Source organism: Entelurus aequoreus, linkage group LG25 (assembly GCF_033978785.1).
Source record: "Entelurus aequoreus isolate RoL-2023_Sb linkage group LG25, RoL_Eaeq_v1.1, whole genome shotgun sequence".
NCBI lineage: Eukaryota > Metazoa > Chordata > Actinopteri > Syngnathiformes > Syngnathidae > Entelurus > Entelurus aequoreus.
The window spans coordinates 10,688,962-10,703,971 of NC_084755.1; the positions used below are offsets into that span (position 1 = coordinate 10,688,962).

General features: G+C 40.3%; 2 protein-coding genes across 3 annotated transcripts in view; one reads left to right on the forward strand and one right to left on the reverse strand.

Moving 5' to 3' along the window:
• LOC133642600 (deoxyhypusine synthase-like) overlaps positions 1 to 14,603 on the forward strand; it is a 28,163-nt gene extending 13,560 nt beyond the window's left edge. For both annotated transcript variants that reach the window (XM_062036888.1, XM_062036889.1), the window contains exons 6-10: positions 85 to 171; positions 4,379 to 4,484; positions 4,565 to 4,668; positions 9,560 to 9,685; positions 12,500 to 14,603. In XM_062036888.1, the coding sequence (XP_061892872.1) occupies positions 85 to 171; positions 4,379 to 4,484; positions 4,565 to 4,668; positions 9,560 to 9,685; positions 12,500 to 12,595 (519 nt within the window). In that variant the 3' untranslated portion in view covers positions 12,596 to 14,603. The remainder of the gene's footprint in view (positions 1 to 84; positions 172 to 4,378; positions 4,485 to 4,564; positions 4,669 to 9,559; positions 9,686 to 12,499) is intronic.
• LOC133642606 (guanine nucleotide-binding protein G(I)/G(S)/G(O) subunit gamma-7-like) overlaps positions 1 to 15,010 on the reverse strand; it is a 112,769-nt gene that overhangs the window by 16,164 nt on the left and 81,595 nt on the right. The window lies entirely within an intron of this gene.

Below are 15,010 nucleotides of genomic sequence, written 5' to 3' on the forward strand. Positions count from 1 at the left end.
TTACATAGCTAGTTGAACTATTTACTTACTACTAACTTAATCTGTGATTACAGTAATTGCAAATGAATTGAAATGACGTTATAGGGCACACGTTGGACACCTTCTAAAATGATCCACCGTCTTGGCAAGGAGATCAATAATACGGAGTCCGTCTACTACTGGGCATACAAGGTTAGTCTCCTGGTATTTTTGATGGCTACCGTAAATGTTCCAATTGACACTTCTATTCAATTAACACAACCTGTAGTTGTGTGGTGTATGAAAGCAAACAATTGCAGTGGTAAAAAAACATTGGCTTAACATGACTTATGTACTCTTTAAAACTATGGTCTTCAACAGGGGGTCTACAGAGGTACTGAGAACCCCTCTTAATTCATTGTATATGTATGTCTTATATGTATAGATCAGTGGTTCTTAACCTTGTTGGAGGTACTGAACCCCACCAGTTTCATATGCGCATTCACCGAACCCTTCTTTAGTGAAAAATAAAATGTTTTTGTTTTTTTTCAAATTCAAGACAAAGTTATGTGTTTTTGGTAACACTTTAGTATGGGGAACATATTCTAAGTAAGAAAGACTTAATTTATAGTTATTTGGACACTAAGGGAACATATTCTAAGTAACAAAGACTTACCGTATTTCCTTGAATAGCCGCAGGGGCGCTAATTAATTTAAAACCTCCTGTCACTCCGGCGTTTACCGGAAACCGGCGGGATGGCCGTGCATGCGGTAATTATTTTAAAACCTCTTCTCACTCCGGCGTTTACCAAAAGGAATCCGGTAAATTTAGGCGTGCGCTTTGAGTGTGATGTAAGCATACCATCATGAAAAGCACATTTAATAAAAAAAACGTTATTATGGTCTTACCTGTACTTATAAATGGAGTCCATTTGCAGCTCCTTCTGACCAAAAGCATCGATAACTTGTTTATAGAAGTCTTCCTTATTTTCTTTCTTCCGTTTTAAAAGTCTCTCTGTCTCGATGGAGATATTCCTTTAATTATTACCTCCTGCTTCGATTGAAAGTCCAGTTTAGAAAACTGTTTTATTTTAGATACCGGTATGTAATCCTCCTTGTTAAAAGTTCAGGCAGAGGCTGCATGTGTTCACTTCTTCTGCAGTACCGGAAGTCGCAAGAAGGATCACTAGCGCGGCAGCGCCCTCTACCACCAGGAGGCGGGAGTCATTTCATGACTCATACAGTATTTAACACACGCAGCTAAGGTATATTAATAAAACATAGCTGCTTACTGTTCTTTTTAGCATACTGTACCGGTATTCAATAGCTTGGACCTTAAATCCTACTGAATAGCTCTTTATCTTTTTTCCTTTGTGCGATTGTAAACTACTGAAAGCAGCTTCCTCCATTTTGAAAACGAGGACAGGTAAAGCGTCACTCGTGACGTAACGAATTTGACCCGGTGGAAGTTCTAGCCATATGCTAAATATTTAGCGAAACGAGTTTGACCCGGCGAAAATTATAGACATGCGATAATAAAATGAATATGTTGCAAAACGAATTTGATCCGGCGTCAATAATGAACCGGCGATAAGGCCAAGCATGCGTTAATTATTTTGAGAAACGAGTTTGACCCGGCAGTAATTCTAGACGTGCGAATACTATATTCGGTAATTTAGAGTTATTTGGACACTAGGGGAACATATTCTAAGTAAGAAAGACTTAATTTATAGTTATTTGGACACTAGGGGAACATATTCTAAGTAACAAAGACTTAATTTAGAGTCATTTGGACACTAGGGGAACATATTCTAAGTAACAAAGACTTTATTTAGAGTTATTTGGTTAGGGTATATTACCTACTATCACCTCAAAAATGTAAAAAGACTTAGAGGGCTCATGTCAGCTCAAGACTTAGAAAAACTTGTACATGCCTTTATTACCAGTAGGCTAGACTATTGTAATGGTCTCCTTGCAGGTCTTCCCAAAAAAACTGTCAGGCAGCTACAGCTTGTTCAGAACGCTGCTGCTAGAGTTCTAACAAAGACCAAAAAATGTGAGCACATTACACCAATTCTTAAATCCTTACATTGGCTCCCTGTACATCAGAGAATAGATTTCAAAATCCTCCTGCTCACATATAAATCACTACATGGTCTAGGGCCCAAGTATATCACTGATATGCTCCCACTATATACGCCCTCTAGATCACTAAGATCTTCTGAGACCAATCTGTTAGCGGTTCCAAGAGTAAACTCAAATCAAGGGAGATCATCATTCAGTCACTATGCAACACATAGCTGGAATAAACTTCCTGAAGATGTCAGACTCTCCCCAACTCTCACTACTTTTAAAACTAGACTGAAGACTTTTATGTTCACCTTAGCTTTCAGCTAAATCTTTTAATCTTTTAACTTTTAACGTCTGCACTGTTTTTATTTTTATTGTCTGCATTTTAATTTTGCTTTTATTTTCTTTCATTTCACTTTGTTGTCTGTGAAGCACTTTGAGTCTGCCTTGTGTATGAAAAGCGCTATACAAATAAAGTTGCCTTGCCTTGCCTTGCCTAGGGTTAGGGCCAGGGTTAGAGGGTTAGGGTTATAATAAGGCCGTGCCTAATAAGGCATTAATAAGTACTTAATGACTAGTTAAGAGCCAATATGTTACTAATTTGCATGTTAATAAGCAACTAATTAATGGTGAATATGTTCCCCATACTAAAGTGTTACCATGTTTTTTTACTGGTGCACAAATTGAACCGTGCATGAACATCACCTTGTTCAAAGAACAAAACCAACACAGTGCATAAACTCACAACAAATTACACACCTGCAAATCAGTCTGACTTCTGCTGTTGCCGTATCCGTAATACGCCGATGGGGAGAAGTTTTTATTTACACGATGAGTCGGGTGTGTTTTGACCTCCGCCGAACCCCTGAGGCCGACTCACCGAACCCCTAGGGTTCAATCGAACCCATGTTAAGAACCACTGGTATAGATATTATTATTATTTAGTTCACGGCAGTCATGCAGGATGTAGCGTGCAGTGTGAAGCTTGTATGGTTGACTTTGGAGTACTTGACAAATGTAATGTTAGACGTGATGGTGAGACAGACAGATGTACATATTTTCCACAGAAAAGTACCTTAAGTTGTTCTTTTTATTATTCTTTTTTAATTATAGTATTTAAGATAACATGATTGCCTTATGAGTTAATTTATGTATTCTAGCTATGAGACCTTATTGACACTAAAGCTCTGCTTAAATCACTGTCTAGGAACAGAACCCATTCATAACCCGAGGACTATAACAAAGTACCTTTAGGACCAGTTTATATAGTTTATTATTCTTCGGTCAATCGTCAACAAAATAAACAAACAGTTGTACATTCATAAATTCAAAATGAAAATGTTGCAGACCGAAAGGGTTTAGGCTGAAGCTGAACACTAGTTTGATTTAAAACACAATTTATACAAGATTTATAAGTAGGGGATCCCGCTCCATCAATCAATCAATCAATGTTTATTTATATAGCCCTAAATCACAAGTGTCTCAAAGGGCTGAACAAGCCACGACGACATCCTCGGTTCAGAGCCCACAAAAGGGCATGGAAAAACTCACAACCCAGTGGGATGTCAATGTGAATGGCTATGAGAAACCATGGAGAGGACCGCAGATGTGGGTGACCCCCCCCCCCTCTAGGGGAGACCGGATGCAATGGACGTTGAGTGGGTCTAGCATAATATTGTGAAAGTCCAGTCCATAGTGGATCTAACATAATAGTGAGAGTCCAGTCCATAGTGGGGCCAGCAGGAGACCATCCCGAGCGGAGACGGGTCAGCAGCGCAAAGATGTTCCCAACCGATGCACAGGTGAGCGGTCCACCCCGGGTCCCGACTCTGGACAGCCAGCACTTCATCCATGGCGACCGGACCTCTGCCTCCCCTCCACAAGGGAAAGGGGGGCAGAGGAGAAAAGAAAAGAAAAGGCAGATCAACTGGTCTAAAAAGGGGGGCTATTTAAAGGTTAGACTATACAAATGAGTTTTAAGATGGGACTTAAATGCTTCTACTGAGGTAGCATCTCTAACTGTTACCGGGAGGGCATTCCATAGTACTGGAGCCCCAATAGAAAACTCTTTATAGCCCGCAGACTTTTTTTGGGCTCTGGGAATCACTAATAAGCCGGAGTTCTTTGAACGCAGATTTCTTTCTTTCTATCCATCTCTACTTTAGTTTGGGTGTCCTTGGCCTGGACAACGTTGAGAACCCCTGATCTCGACCACGAGGAAGTGTGTTAAATGTAGATTGGAATAATCATAGGTGCCTTTTTAACGATACTTTCTGTCTCTTCAAACACAGAAGAAAGCACTGCTCATTTTAACAGATGGTCTTTGTATTGTGCTGTTGTTTGAGTTTAGAACAACATCCCAGTGTTCAGTCCCGCGCTGACAGACGGCTCTCTGGGTGACATGTTATACTTCCACTCCTATAAGAACCCCGGCCTTGTGCTGGACATCGTGGAAGGTAAATGTCCACATATACATGTACAATCTTTCTGTTAGCAATTGAGGGACTTCTCTAAATGTGTTTCTGTTCTTTTGTAGATATTCGCAAATTGAATACCCAGGCGGTGCAGGCCTACAAAACGGGAATGATCATCCTGGGTGGCGGCTTGGTCAAGCATCATATAGCCAACGCCAATCTCATGGTAACTAACGTCTTTTCCTCTCAAACAAAGAAGTAGAATGACAACAATATCAAATGTATTTACAAACAAAGAATCCTAATAATAATAATACTCACTTTTGATTGACACAGTAATTTGGCCAAATGAGGACAATTGGAGACACATGACGTGTTTTAAACAAATTGAAATGGGTCACTGTTGGATGTCTGCGTCCATCATATGTGGCCTGCTGCATCGACTTCTTGTTCAGAACTCAGCAGGCTATGGCAATGTACTTTTTTTTTCTTGTGTGCATAAAAGCTTGCACCATGCTGCTTTTTTAACCTTTTGGTAAGCCTCTGCTTGAGCGAGTGTGCATCAGTTTGTGGTCGTTACAGATCCCCTCTTACTACTGCCACTAGACCAGTGGTCCCCATACCCAATCTCAGACATTATAGTTATTTAATGCTATTTGTTATGTACAAAACCCAAACCAGTGAAGTTGGCATGTTGTGTAATTCGTAAATAAAAACAGAATACAATGATTTGCAAATCCTTTTCAACTTATATTCAATTAAATAGACTGCAAAGACAAGATATTTAATGTTCCAACTGAGAAACGTAATTTATTTTGCAAATAATAATTAACTTAGAATTTAATGGCAGCAACACATTGCAAAAAAGTTGGCACAGGGAATTTTTACCACTGTGTTACATGGCCTTTCCTTTTAACAACACTCAGTAAACGTTTTGGAACTGAGGAGACCAATTTTTGAAGCTTTTCAGGTGAAATTATTTCCCATTCTTGCTTGATGTACAGCTTAAGTTGTTCAACAGTCCGGGGGTCTCTGTTGTGGTATTTTAGGCTTCATAATGCGCCACACATTTTCAATGGGAGACAGGTCTTGACTACAGGCAGGCCAGTCTAGTACCCGCAATCTTTTACTACAAAGCCACGCTGTTGTAACACGTGGCTTGGCTTTGTTTTGCTGAAATAAGCAGGGGCGTCCATGATAACGTTGCTTGGATGGCAACATATGTTGCTCCAAAACCTGTATGTACCTTTCAGCATTAATGGTGCCTTCACAGATGTGTAAGTTACCCATGCCTTGGGCACTAATACACCCCCATACCATCACAGATGCTGGCTTTTGAACTTTGCACCTAGAAAAATCCGGATGGTTCTTTTCCTCTTTGTTCCGGAGGACACACCATCCAAAAACAATTTGAAATGTGGACTTGTCAGACCACAGAACACTTTTCCACTTTGGATCAGTCCATCTTAGATGAGCTCGGGCCTAGCGAAGCCGGCGGTGTTTCTGGGTGTTGTTGATAAATGGCTCTGGCTTTGCATAGTAGAATAGAATAGAATATACTTTATTGTCATTATATTTGCATATAACGAGATTAAGGACTCCAACTTAAGGTGCGGTAGTGGAAACAAATATGGAATAAAAAAAAATCACATAAGTAATAAAGATAAATAATGAGAATTGAAATAAACAGACTACTATCAAATAAAAACAACAAGCAATCCGGTACAATATACAAAACAATATACAAAAACTGTACAATATACAGAACAAAACAAGAGTACTGGAGTAATAAAGTAATGACAATCAGTGCCAGACGTATTGCACTCGAAGGGTAATATTGCACAGTAGGGTATTGGGGTAGGATATTGTAGAGGGGTGAATAAGTTATTACCGGTATAAGTTTGAGTTCAGGATGGTGACAGCTGCGGGAAAGAAGCTGTCTCTGAGCCTGTTTGATCTGGTAGCGCCTGCCCGATGGTAGCAGGTCGAACAGGTGAAACCAGGGTGTGTGCTGTCCTTGGGAAGGTTTTTTGCTCTGCTGAGGCAAAGGGGAGTTGTGTAAATCCTTCAGGGAGGGGGGGGGGGCAGCCGATGATTTATGACCCTCTGAAGTCGAGGTTTAACTTGCACTTACAGATGTAGCGACAAACTGTAGTTACTGACAGTGCTTTTCTGAAGCATTCCTGAGCCCGTGTGGTTTTTTGATTGATTGAAACTTTTATTAGTAGATTGCACAGTTCAGTACATATTCCGTACAATTGACCACTAAATGGTAACACCCGAATAAGTTTTTAAACTTGTTTAAGTCGGGGTCCACGTAAATCAATTCATGGTACAAATATATACTATCATCATAATACAGTCATTACACAAGTTAATCATCAGAGTATATACTTTTAATTATTTACATTATTTACAATCCGGGGGGTGGGATGAGGAGGGTTTGGTTGATAACACCACTTCAGTCATCAACAATTGCATCATCAGAGAAATGGGCATTGAAACAGTGTAGGTCTGACTTTGTAGGATATGTACAGCGAGCAGAGAACATAGTGAGTTCAGATAGCATAAGAACAAGTATACACAATAGAAATACATTAGATTATTTACATTTGGTTATTTACAATCAGGGGAGGTGGGATGTGGAGGGGGGATGTGTTAGTCAAGGGTTGTAGTTGCCTGGAGGTGTTGTTTTAGTGCGGTTTTGAAGGAGGATAGAGATGCACTTTCTTTTACACCTGTTGGGAGTGCATTCATATTGATGTGGCATAGAAGGAGAATGAGTTAAGACCTTTGTTACATCGGAATCTGGGTTTAACGTGGTTTGTGGAGCTCCCCCTGGTGTTGTGGTTATGGCGGTCATTTACGTTATGGAAGTAGTTTGACATGTACTTCGGTAACAGGGAGGTGTAGCGGATTTTATAGACTAGGCTCAGTGCAAGTTGTTTTACTCGGTCCTCCACCCCGAGCCAGCCCACTTTGGAGAAGTGGTTTGGAGTGAGGTGTGATCTGGGGTGGAGGTCTAGAAGTAACCTGACTAGCTTGTTCTGGGATGTTTGGAGTCTAGATTTGAGGGTTTTGGAGGTGCTGGTGTACCAGGAGGTGCATGCGTAATCGAAAAAGGGTTGAACGAGAGTTCCCGCTAGAATCTTCATGATGCTTTTGTTGACCAGAGAGGAGATTCTGTAGAGAAATCTCGTTCGTTGGTTGACCTTTCTGATTACCTTGGTTGCCATTTTATCACAGGAAAGATTAGCCTCTAGAATGGAACCTAGGTAGGTTACCTCATCTTTCCTGGTGATAACAATGTCACCCACTTTTGTAGTGAAGTCACTGACTTTCTTAAGATAGATTTGGGACCCAAATAGGATGGATTCCGTTTTACCTAAGTGTATGGATAGTTTATTGTCAGCGAGCCAGGTGCAAATAAGGAGTTCAGCACTGAGGATTTTTTCACTGATATCCTTTACACACTGATGTCGCTTTTTGATGCAGTACCGCCTGAGGGATCGAAGGGTCCGTAATATCATCGCTTACGTCCAGTGATTTCTCCAGATTCTCTGAACCTTTTGATGATATTACGGACCGTGGATGGTGAAATCCCTAAATTCCTTGCAATAGGTTGAGAAATGTTGTTCTTAAACTTTTGGACAATTGTCTCACGCATTTGTTCACAAAGTGGTGACCCTCGCCCCATCCTTGTTTGTGAATGACTAAGCATTTCACGGAAGCTGCTTTTATACCCAATCATGGCACCCACCTGTTACCAATTATTCTGTGGAATGTTCCAAATAAGTGTTTGATGAGCATTCCTCAACTTTCTCAGTCTTTTGTGCCACTTGTGCCAGCTTTTTTTAAACATGTTGCAGGCATCAAATTCCGAATGAGCTAATATTTGCAAAAAATAAAATTTTCCAGTTCGAACGTTAAGTATCTTGTCTTTGCAGTCTATTCAATTGAATATAAGTTGAAAAGGATTTGCAAATCATTGTATTCTGTTTTTATATACCATTTACACAACGTGCCAACTTCACTGGTTTTAGGTTTTGTACAAAGGGGTCTTTTTGATCTTACTAAAAGTGACAAATGACAAAAGGAGATGATCCGGGCTAAAAAGGCCAGGATAAGAGGGTGAAACAAAAACCAATATCACTAGAGGAAGCCAGCGACCTGATAAAAAGTAAAAATAAAACAAAAGGAGACCACGAGGGAAAAACAGGAGGACTGAGCACTCAAATACAAAAACTAACCAGGTGGAAAAAAAGCACAGAAATAAACTCAACAAGCTGAAGGAACTGGAAGCATGCTGAATAGGCACGGAGTACAAGTAGGGACTACGTGGAAAGATCCCACAACAAACAGGTGCGTGAGGGGAGACTAAATAGGTGGAAGTCATTTGGCCACAGCTGTGCTCGTCACTCCTGCCTTCCCTTGGCAACTGGAACAGAAAAAGGCACAGGGGAGAGACTACGCCAGCAGGAGGCACCAAAACACAGATACTGTATGTAACAGAACACTCTGGGTGGAGCAACCCTTTATGGGGGCGTTCCCAGTCAAATTCTCCCATCAACTTTTGCTGCAAATTTGCATTGAATATTAACGGACAGTAAGTGTAAGGAAGTTCACATTAATGCAAACAATGGTATAGCTTACATTTTCAGCAATGAAGTAAGCCCAACTTTTTTCAAAAATTGGTATGCATTTACATAAAATTAAATGTAGTTAAATATGTTAAGAGGTTTTTTTTATACAGCCCGGTGGTTCGGGACTTTTCCCACTTGATAACCCTGACCTGCAAAGATACACACATGTTTATGAGGTTTGTCATTTTGATTATTCAGGTACAGCATATGAACACAAAAAAACCAAAACAAATGGTTTGTAATAAATATGATATTTTTTAAGGTCCCAGTTCAAGCCAGTTAACAAACCAATAGGCCAAAATTGAAATTCTTACAAGGTAGTTTATAAACACCGCTGACAGTTTTCAGTATCAATGCACTGTATTAAAACTGTCAAATATGGAAGACAAAAAAGAACAACTTGCTAAATTTCTAAGACACATTTTATAAATCACCCATTCAAAGCTCTAACTCTTTTTTATTTATTTTTTTCAGAGAAATGGTGCCGATTACAGTGTGTTTGTCAACACGGGCCAGGAGTTTGACGGCTCTGACTCTGGTGCTCGACCCGACGAGGCCGTGTCTTGGGGCAAGATCAGAACCGATGCCAAACCTGTCAAGGTACCACTGTTGATCCTTACAACATTAATGCTGTCGCTCTCTCGCTTAAATATACCGTATTTCCCGGACCATAGGGCGCACCGGATTATAAGGCGGACTGCCGATGAATGGTCTATTTTCAATCTTTTTTCATATACATTATAAGGCGCACCGGATTATAAGGCGCATTAAAGAAGTCATATTATTATTATTTTTTTTATAAATGTAAAACACTTCCTTGTGGTCTACATAACATGTAATGGTGTTTTTTTTGGTCAAAATGTTGCATAGATGATGTTTTACAGATCATCTTTAAGCCGCTTTCTGACAGTCTCTTCCGGATGCGCCGTTTTGTGGGCGGTCTTATTTACGTGGCTCACCTTCGGCAGCGTCTTCTCCCCGTCATCTTTGTTGTAGCGGTGTAGCGTGCAAGGACGGGAGTGGAAGAAGTGTCAAAAGATGGAGCTAACTGTTATAATGACATTCAGACTTTACTTCAATCAATAACAACAACGCAGGAAATGTGTCCCGTGAAAAACTGTCCGACCGAAACTCTCTAATAACTAAAGTTCCTCGGGTGAATAATGTAAACTCACTACACCGGTATGTTTTAGCGCTTTCATGGCGAGTTTACTGACAGATATAAATAAGAACTTTACACTACTTTATATTAGAAATGGCAACAGTGGAGGATGAATGTCCCATAACAAGAAGATAGCGAAAAAGAACAAGCTTATGGACTACGTCGTCTCCACGGACTACAAAGGCGGCCTCGTGCAAATTTTCAGGATTCATGCAGATCCCAAATACAGATCAGCAGGTACCAGAAGGTAAGAAAAGTTGCCTTTGCATAATATTGCGAAACAAAACGACAGATAATGTCTTACCTTATACACACCTTAATAATACTCCTATGTCGAATGCGCCGACAATCCATCAAGCGGTGCGGCTTCATAGCTTACCAAAGTCGTACTAAAACATTTTGATAGATTTTTGAGCGCCGTGTGTAATGTTCTATATTTTCAATGGACTATATGAAATGTTGGTGTTGTTTACTTGAGTCATATTGCCATCATAGTGCAGTCTACATGTATCTCTTATGTTTGACTGCCATCTACTGGTCACACTTATCATTACACCATGTACCAAATAAATTTGCTTCGAGGTCGGTAAGCAAAACCAGAATTATACCGTACATTAGGCGCACCGGGCTATAAGGCGCACTGTCGAGTTTTGAGGAAAAAAAAGGATTTTAAGTGCGCCTTATAGTCCGGAAAATACGGTACTCCAGATTCTGCTTTGCCATTTGTTCACTAATGTATACTAAAGGCCATTTTTTTTAGAGAATATAATACAGTTAAACTTCACTCCCCGCTACTTTAAGAGCTAAACTGGACAGTGGCTTGGCAGCTTGGGCTTTTGGCCTACTGGCTATCGCTGTTTATCCCCCCGTAGGACACGGGTCCGACCCCTGGCCGGGTGCAGGGCTGGACGAAATGATACATAAACAAAATAGCTATAATTTTCCCTTGAAACTGTTTTTTTTCTCTGTTTTTTTTTCTCAAGCTGCTGCGCCTTCTCTGAAGTCACCTGCCTCACCCCTATTACTTTAAGCCAGTGTTTTTCAACCACTGTGCCGCGGCACACTAGTGTGCCGTGAGATACAGTCCGGTGTGCCGTGGGAGATTATCTAATTTCACCTATTTGGGTGAAAAATATTTTTTGCAAACCAGTAATTATAGTCCGCAAATTATGTGTTGTTGTTGAGTGGTCGGTGCTGTCTAGAGCTCGGCAGAGTAACCATGTAATACTCCTCCATATCAGTAGGTGGCAGCCGGTAGCTAATTGCTTTGTAGATGTCGGAAACAGCGGGAGGCAGTGTGCAGGTAAAAAGGTGTCTAGACAATAAACAAAAGGTGAGTGCCCCTAAGAAAAGGCATTGAAAGTTAGGGAAGGCAATGCAGAACAAAACTAAAACTGAACTGGCTACAAAGTAAACAAAAACAGAATGCTGGACGACAGCAAAGACTTACTGTGGAGCAAAGACTGCATCCACAATGTACATCCGAACATGACATGACAATCAACAATGTCCCCACAAAGAAGGATAAAAACAACTGTAATATTCTTGATTGCCAAAACAAAGTAGATGTGGAAATATCCCTCAAAGTAAGATATGAAACTGCTACAGGAAAACACCAAAAAAAGAGAAAAAGCCACCAAAATAAAAGCGCAAGACAAGAACTAAAACACTACACACAGGAAAACAGCAAAAAACTCAAAATAAGTCAGGGCCTGATGTGACAGGTGGTGACAGTACACCTACTTTGAAACAAGAGCTATAGTGATGCATGCTTGGTTATGGTTTAAAGTCATATCCAACAATTGCGACAACGACTTTTTACTGTCAACTGAGTTTCGTTTTTTAATGATTTCTGTTGGTGGTGTGCCTCCGGATTTTTTCAACGCCAAAAATGTGCCTCAGCTCAAAAAAGGTTGAAAAACACTGCTTTAAGCATCACTCCGAGGCCTCAATGTTAGGTAGCTATTGAGAGTACAAGGTTGTCCACGGTATAAAATGTTCTTTGGAGATTTTGTTTAATTTTGGAAATTGTTCTACCAATGGTTTCAAACCAATTGTACACAAGTCAATATGCAAAGTAACTGAATAGCATTAGTGCTGGCATCAGTATGCAATGCGTTCATTTGGCCTGCAGAGGGCGTCAAATGTACAAATGACAACCAAACACAGGGTTACTTTGCTGCGGAAGATTGGAATAAAAATGTATAATTTAATTATGTTATGAAAGTGTCATTTTGTTGTGTATTTTCCAGGTGTACGCTGATGCCTCCTTGGTGTTCCCTCTGATTATGGCCGAGACCTTTGCGCTCCATGCTGACAAGCTGACCGCCGGCAGGAAAACGGAGTGAATGGACCGTTAGCAAACAGGCGCCCGGGACTTTGTCTTATTAAAGACACCCGTCAAACACTTTCCTCCTGCTTAAGGCCAGGTAAACCTTTCACCACCGCAGCATTCCCGCGCTGCCGTGTAGAAACGAGACCATGTGGTGTTGCTTAGCTGGACGCGGACAATATTTGCTTGTTACAACAAGTAGTTTTACTCTTATTCAGATAGCAGAAAAAACAAAATCATATGCTGCAGCACGCATCAGAGGCGCTTGGGAATGGGGCAACTAATTTTAAGTTTTTAAACCTCCGTGGGGGCTTTTCTATGTTATCTAAAGCAGTGGTCCCCAACCACCGGGCCGCGGACCGGTACCGGGCCGCACAAGAAATAAAAAAAAAAAAAAAAGTTTTTTTATTTTTATTTAAATTAAATCAATATAAAAAACACGATGATATTCATATTGTGTATGTGTATGTCAATATAGATCAATACAGTCTGCAGGGATACAGTGCGAAAGCACACATGATTGTATTTCTTTATGAGAAAAAAAATAATAAATCCCCCCCCCCCCCCACCCCCCCGGTCCGTGGGACAAATTTTCAAGCGTTGACCGGTCCCCAGCTACAAAAAGTTTGGGGACCACTGATCTAAAGCATAAAATCACAATGCAAGATTGTTGTATTTTTCTGTCATGGTTGAAAAGTAAATTGGCCCAATTCAGAAGACGTCATGAGTCATGCATGGAATTCTTTATTTCACACAATTTGGAATAGTATTACATGTATGACTCATATTTAAAGAATATTTTTATTTTGCTATATACTTCCACTGAGGTTTTTATAGTCTTGATGGTCTTGAGTATTTGATGGGAAGATACAACAACTATTTACCTAATTATGATTACGTTTTGTGGAGGGATATGCAAATTTGATTTTATTTAATTAATCAATCAAAGTTTACTTAATCAGGGCTGTTGGTGGGGCTACGGGTTTATTTTTTTCACTTTTAATATTAAGGCATTTATTTATATATTGCATGAACCATAATGAGAAAATATGTAGCAGCATCTATACTTTTGACTTTGGATTTAAAGTGTTGGACAAATTCTGCTATTTTTCAACCGTATCCGTTTTTTTCTTTTGGGATTTAAACTTTCTGTTTAAACAAAAAAGGGGGGCGACTCGCTCAGCTGGAATTCACAACTCGGAGCACCTATGTTCACTTTGAATGTTTACATTTTCAGCCCCCAGACATAATACAGCTACTCTGAACTCCTTTTCCTCTCTCTTGCTCGTTGCAAACAACCGCATAATCAAGTCATGGTAATGATGACATTTCCCATCGTGATAAATCAGTCTGCTGTTGTGGCAGTAATATTTCCTGTCTCTAATCACGTTTCCCGTATCCTCATGTTGTTTTCATAACCTACTTATAGTTTCTATTTACGTTATTTTTTTAAATAAGGGGGAATTTAATGCTACGTTTACCGAAAGCCTAATTTTCCCCAATCCTGTGGTGAATGTTTTTTAGCTTTTTTTGGAAACGAGGAGTGGAATAGGAACTACGACAGTCAACTTTCCCAAAACCTGAGCCCTAGAGTAAATGCGGCACACACGCACAATTTGGGTGTTTCTTTCCCACACACAACGGCTTTTCCAGTCAAGCCATTTCCTATGGATTGAGTGCACATTTTTTCCCAATGCAGTGATGCTAGGTCAGATATGTTTAGCAATGGAATATAAATACATTAGGGGAGGTCAGAATTGCTTTGGAAACTCTCTTTGGGACAATATTCACATTGGGGCGGCAGGCTCAGAGTGGCCGTCTTGTAACTGGACGGTTACTGGCTAGATCCCGGTCTGGCGAGCTCATGTTGAGGTGTCCTTAAACAAGACACAGAATCCTAACTGCTTCTGATGGGTCGTGGTTAGCGCCTTGCATGGCAGCTCTCGCCATCACTATTCCACAATTTTGTTGTTCTTAATGTGCACTGACAATAAAAAGCATTGTCTTCTATTCTATTCAGAAGTACTTTTCTGTTCTTACACAAAAAAGGTTCCACCTGCAGGACAAATTTGAACTAAAGATGAATATGCTCTTATAACACAGAAAGTCCTGACTTGGGTCTGAATTGTTACGATTCCACATACGTCCTCGACTTGTCAGGAGTTCAAACTGATGCCAGTGACCGGTCAAACCACTTTAAAGGTGACCTATGATCAATTTACTCTTTTCTGACCCTATAAATGTTGTTACGACGTTGGATATTTGTATCAAACAATGGTCAAATCATAAGGTTTGTGCATTTTGGCATGAACCAGCACGCAGTTTTGGATGCCTCTCTTTGCAGGGTTTTACAGTCTGGTAACCTTGTGACATCACAGCGAGGTGGACGTACCTATTTGGACGCTATTCAAGCTCTCAGCCTGAGGGGGGT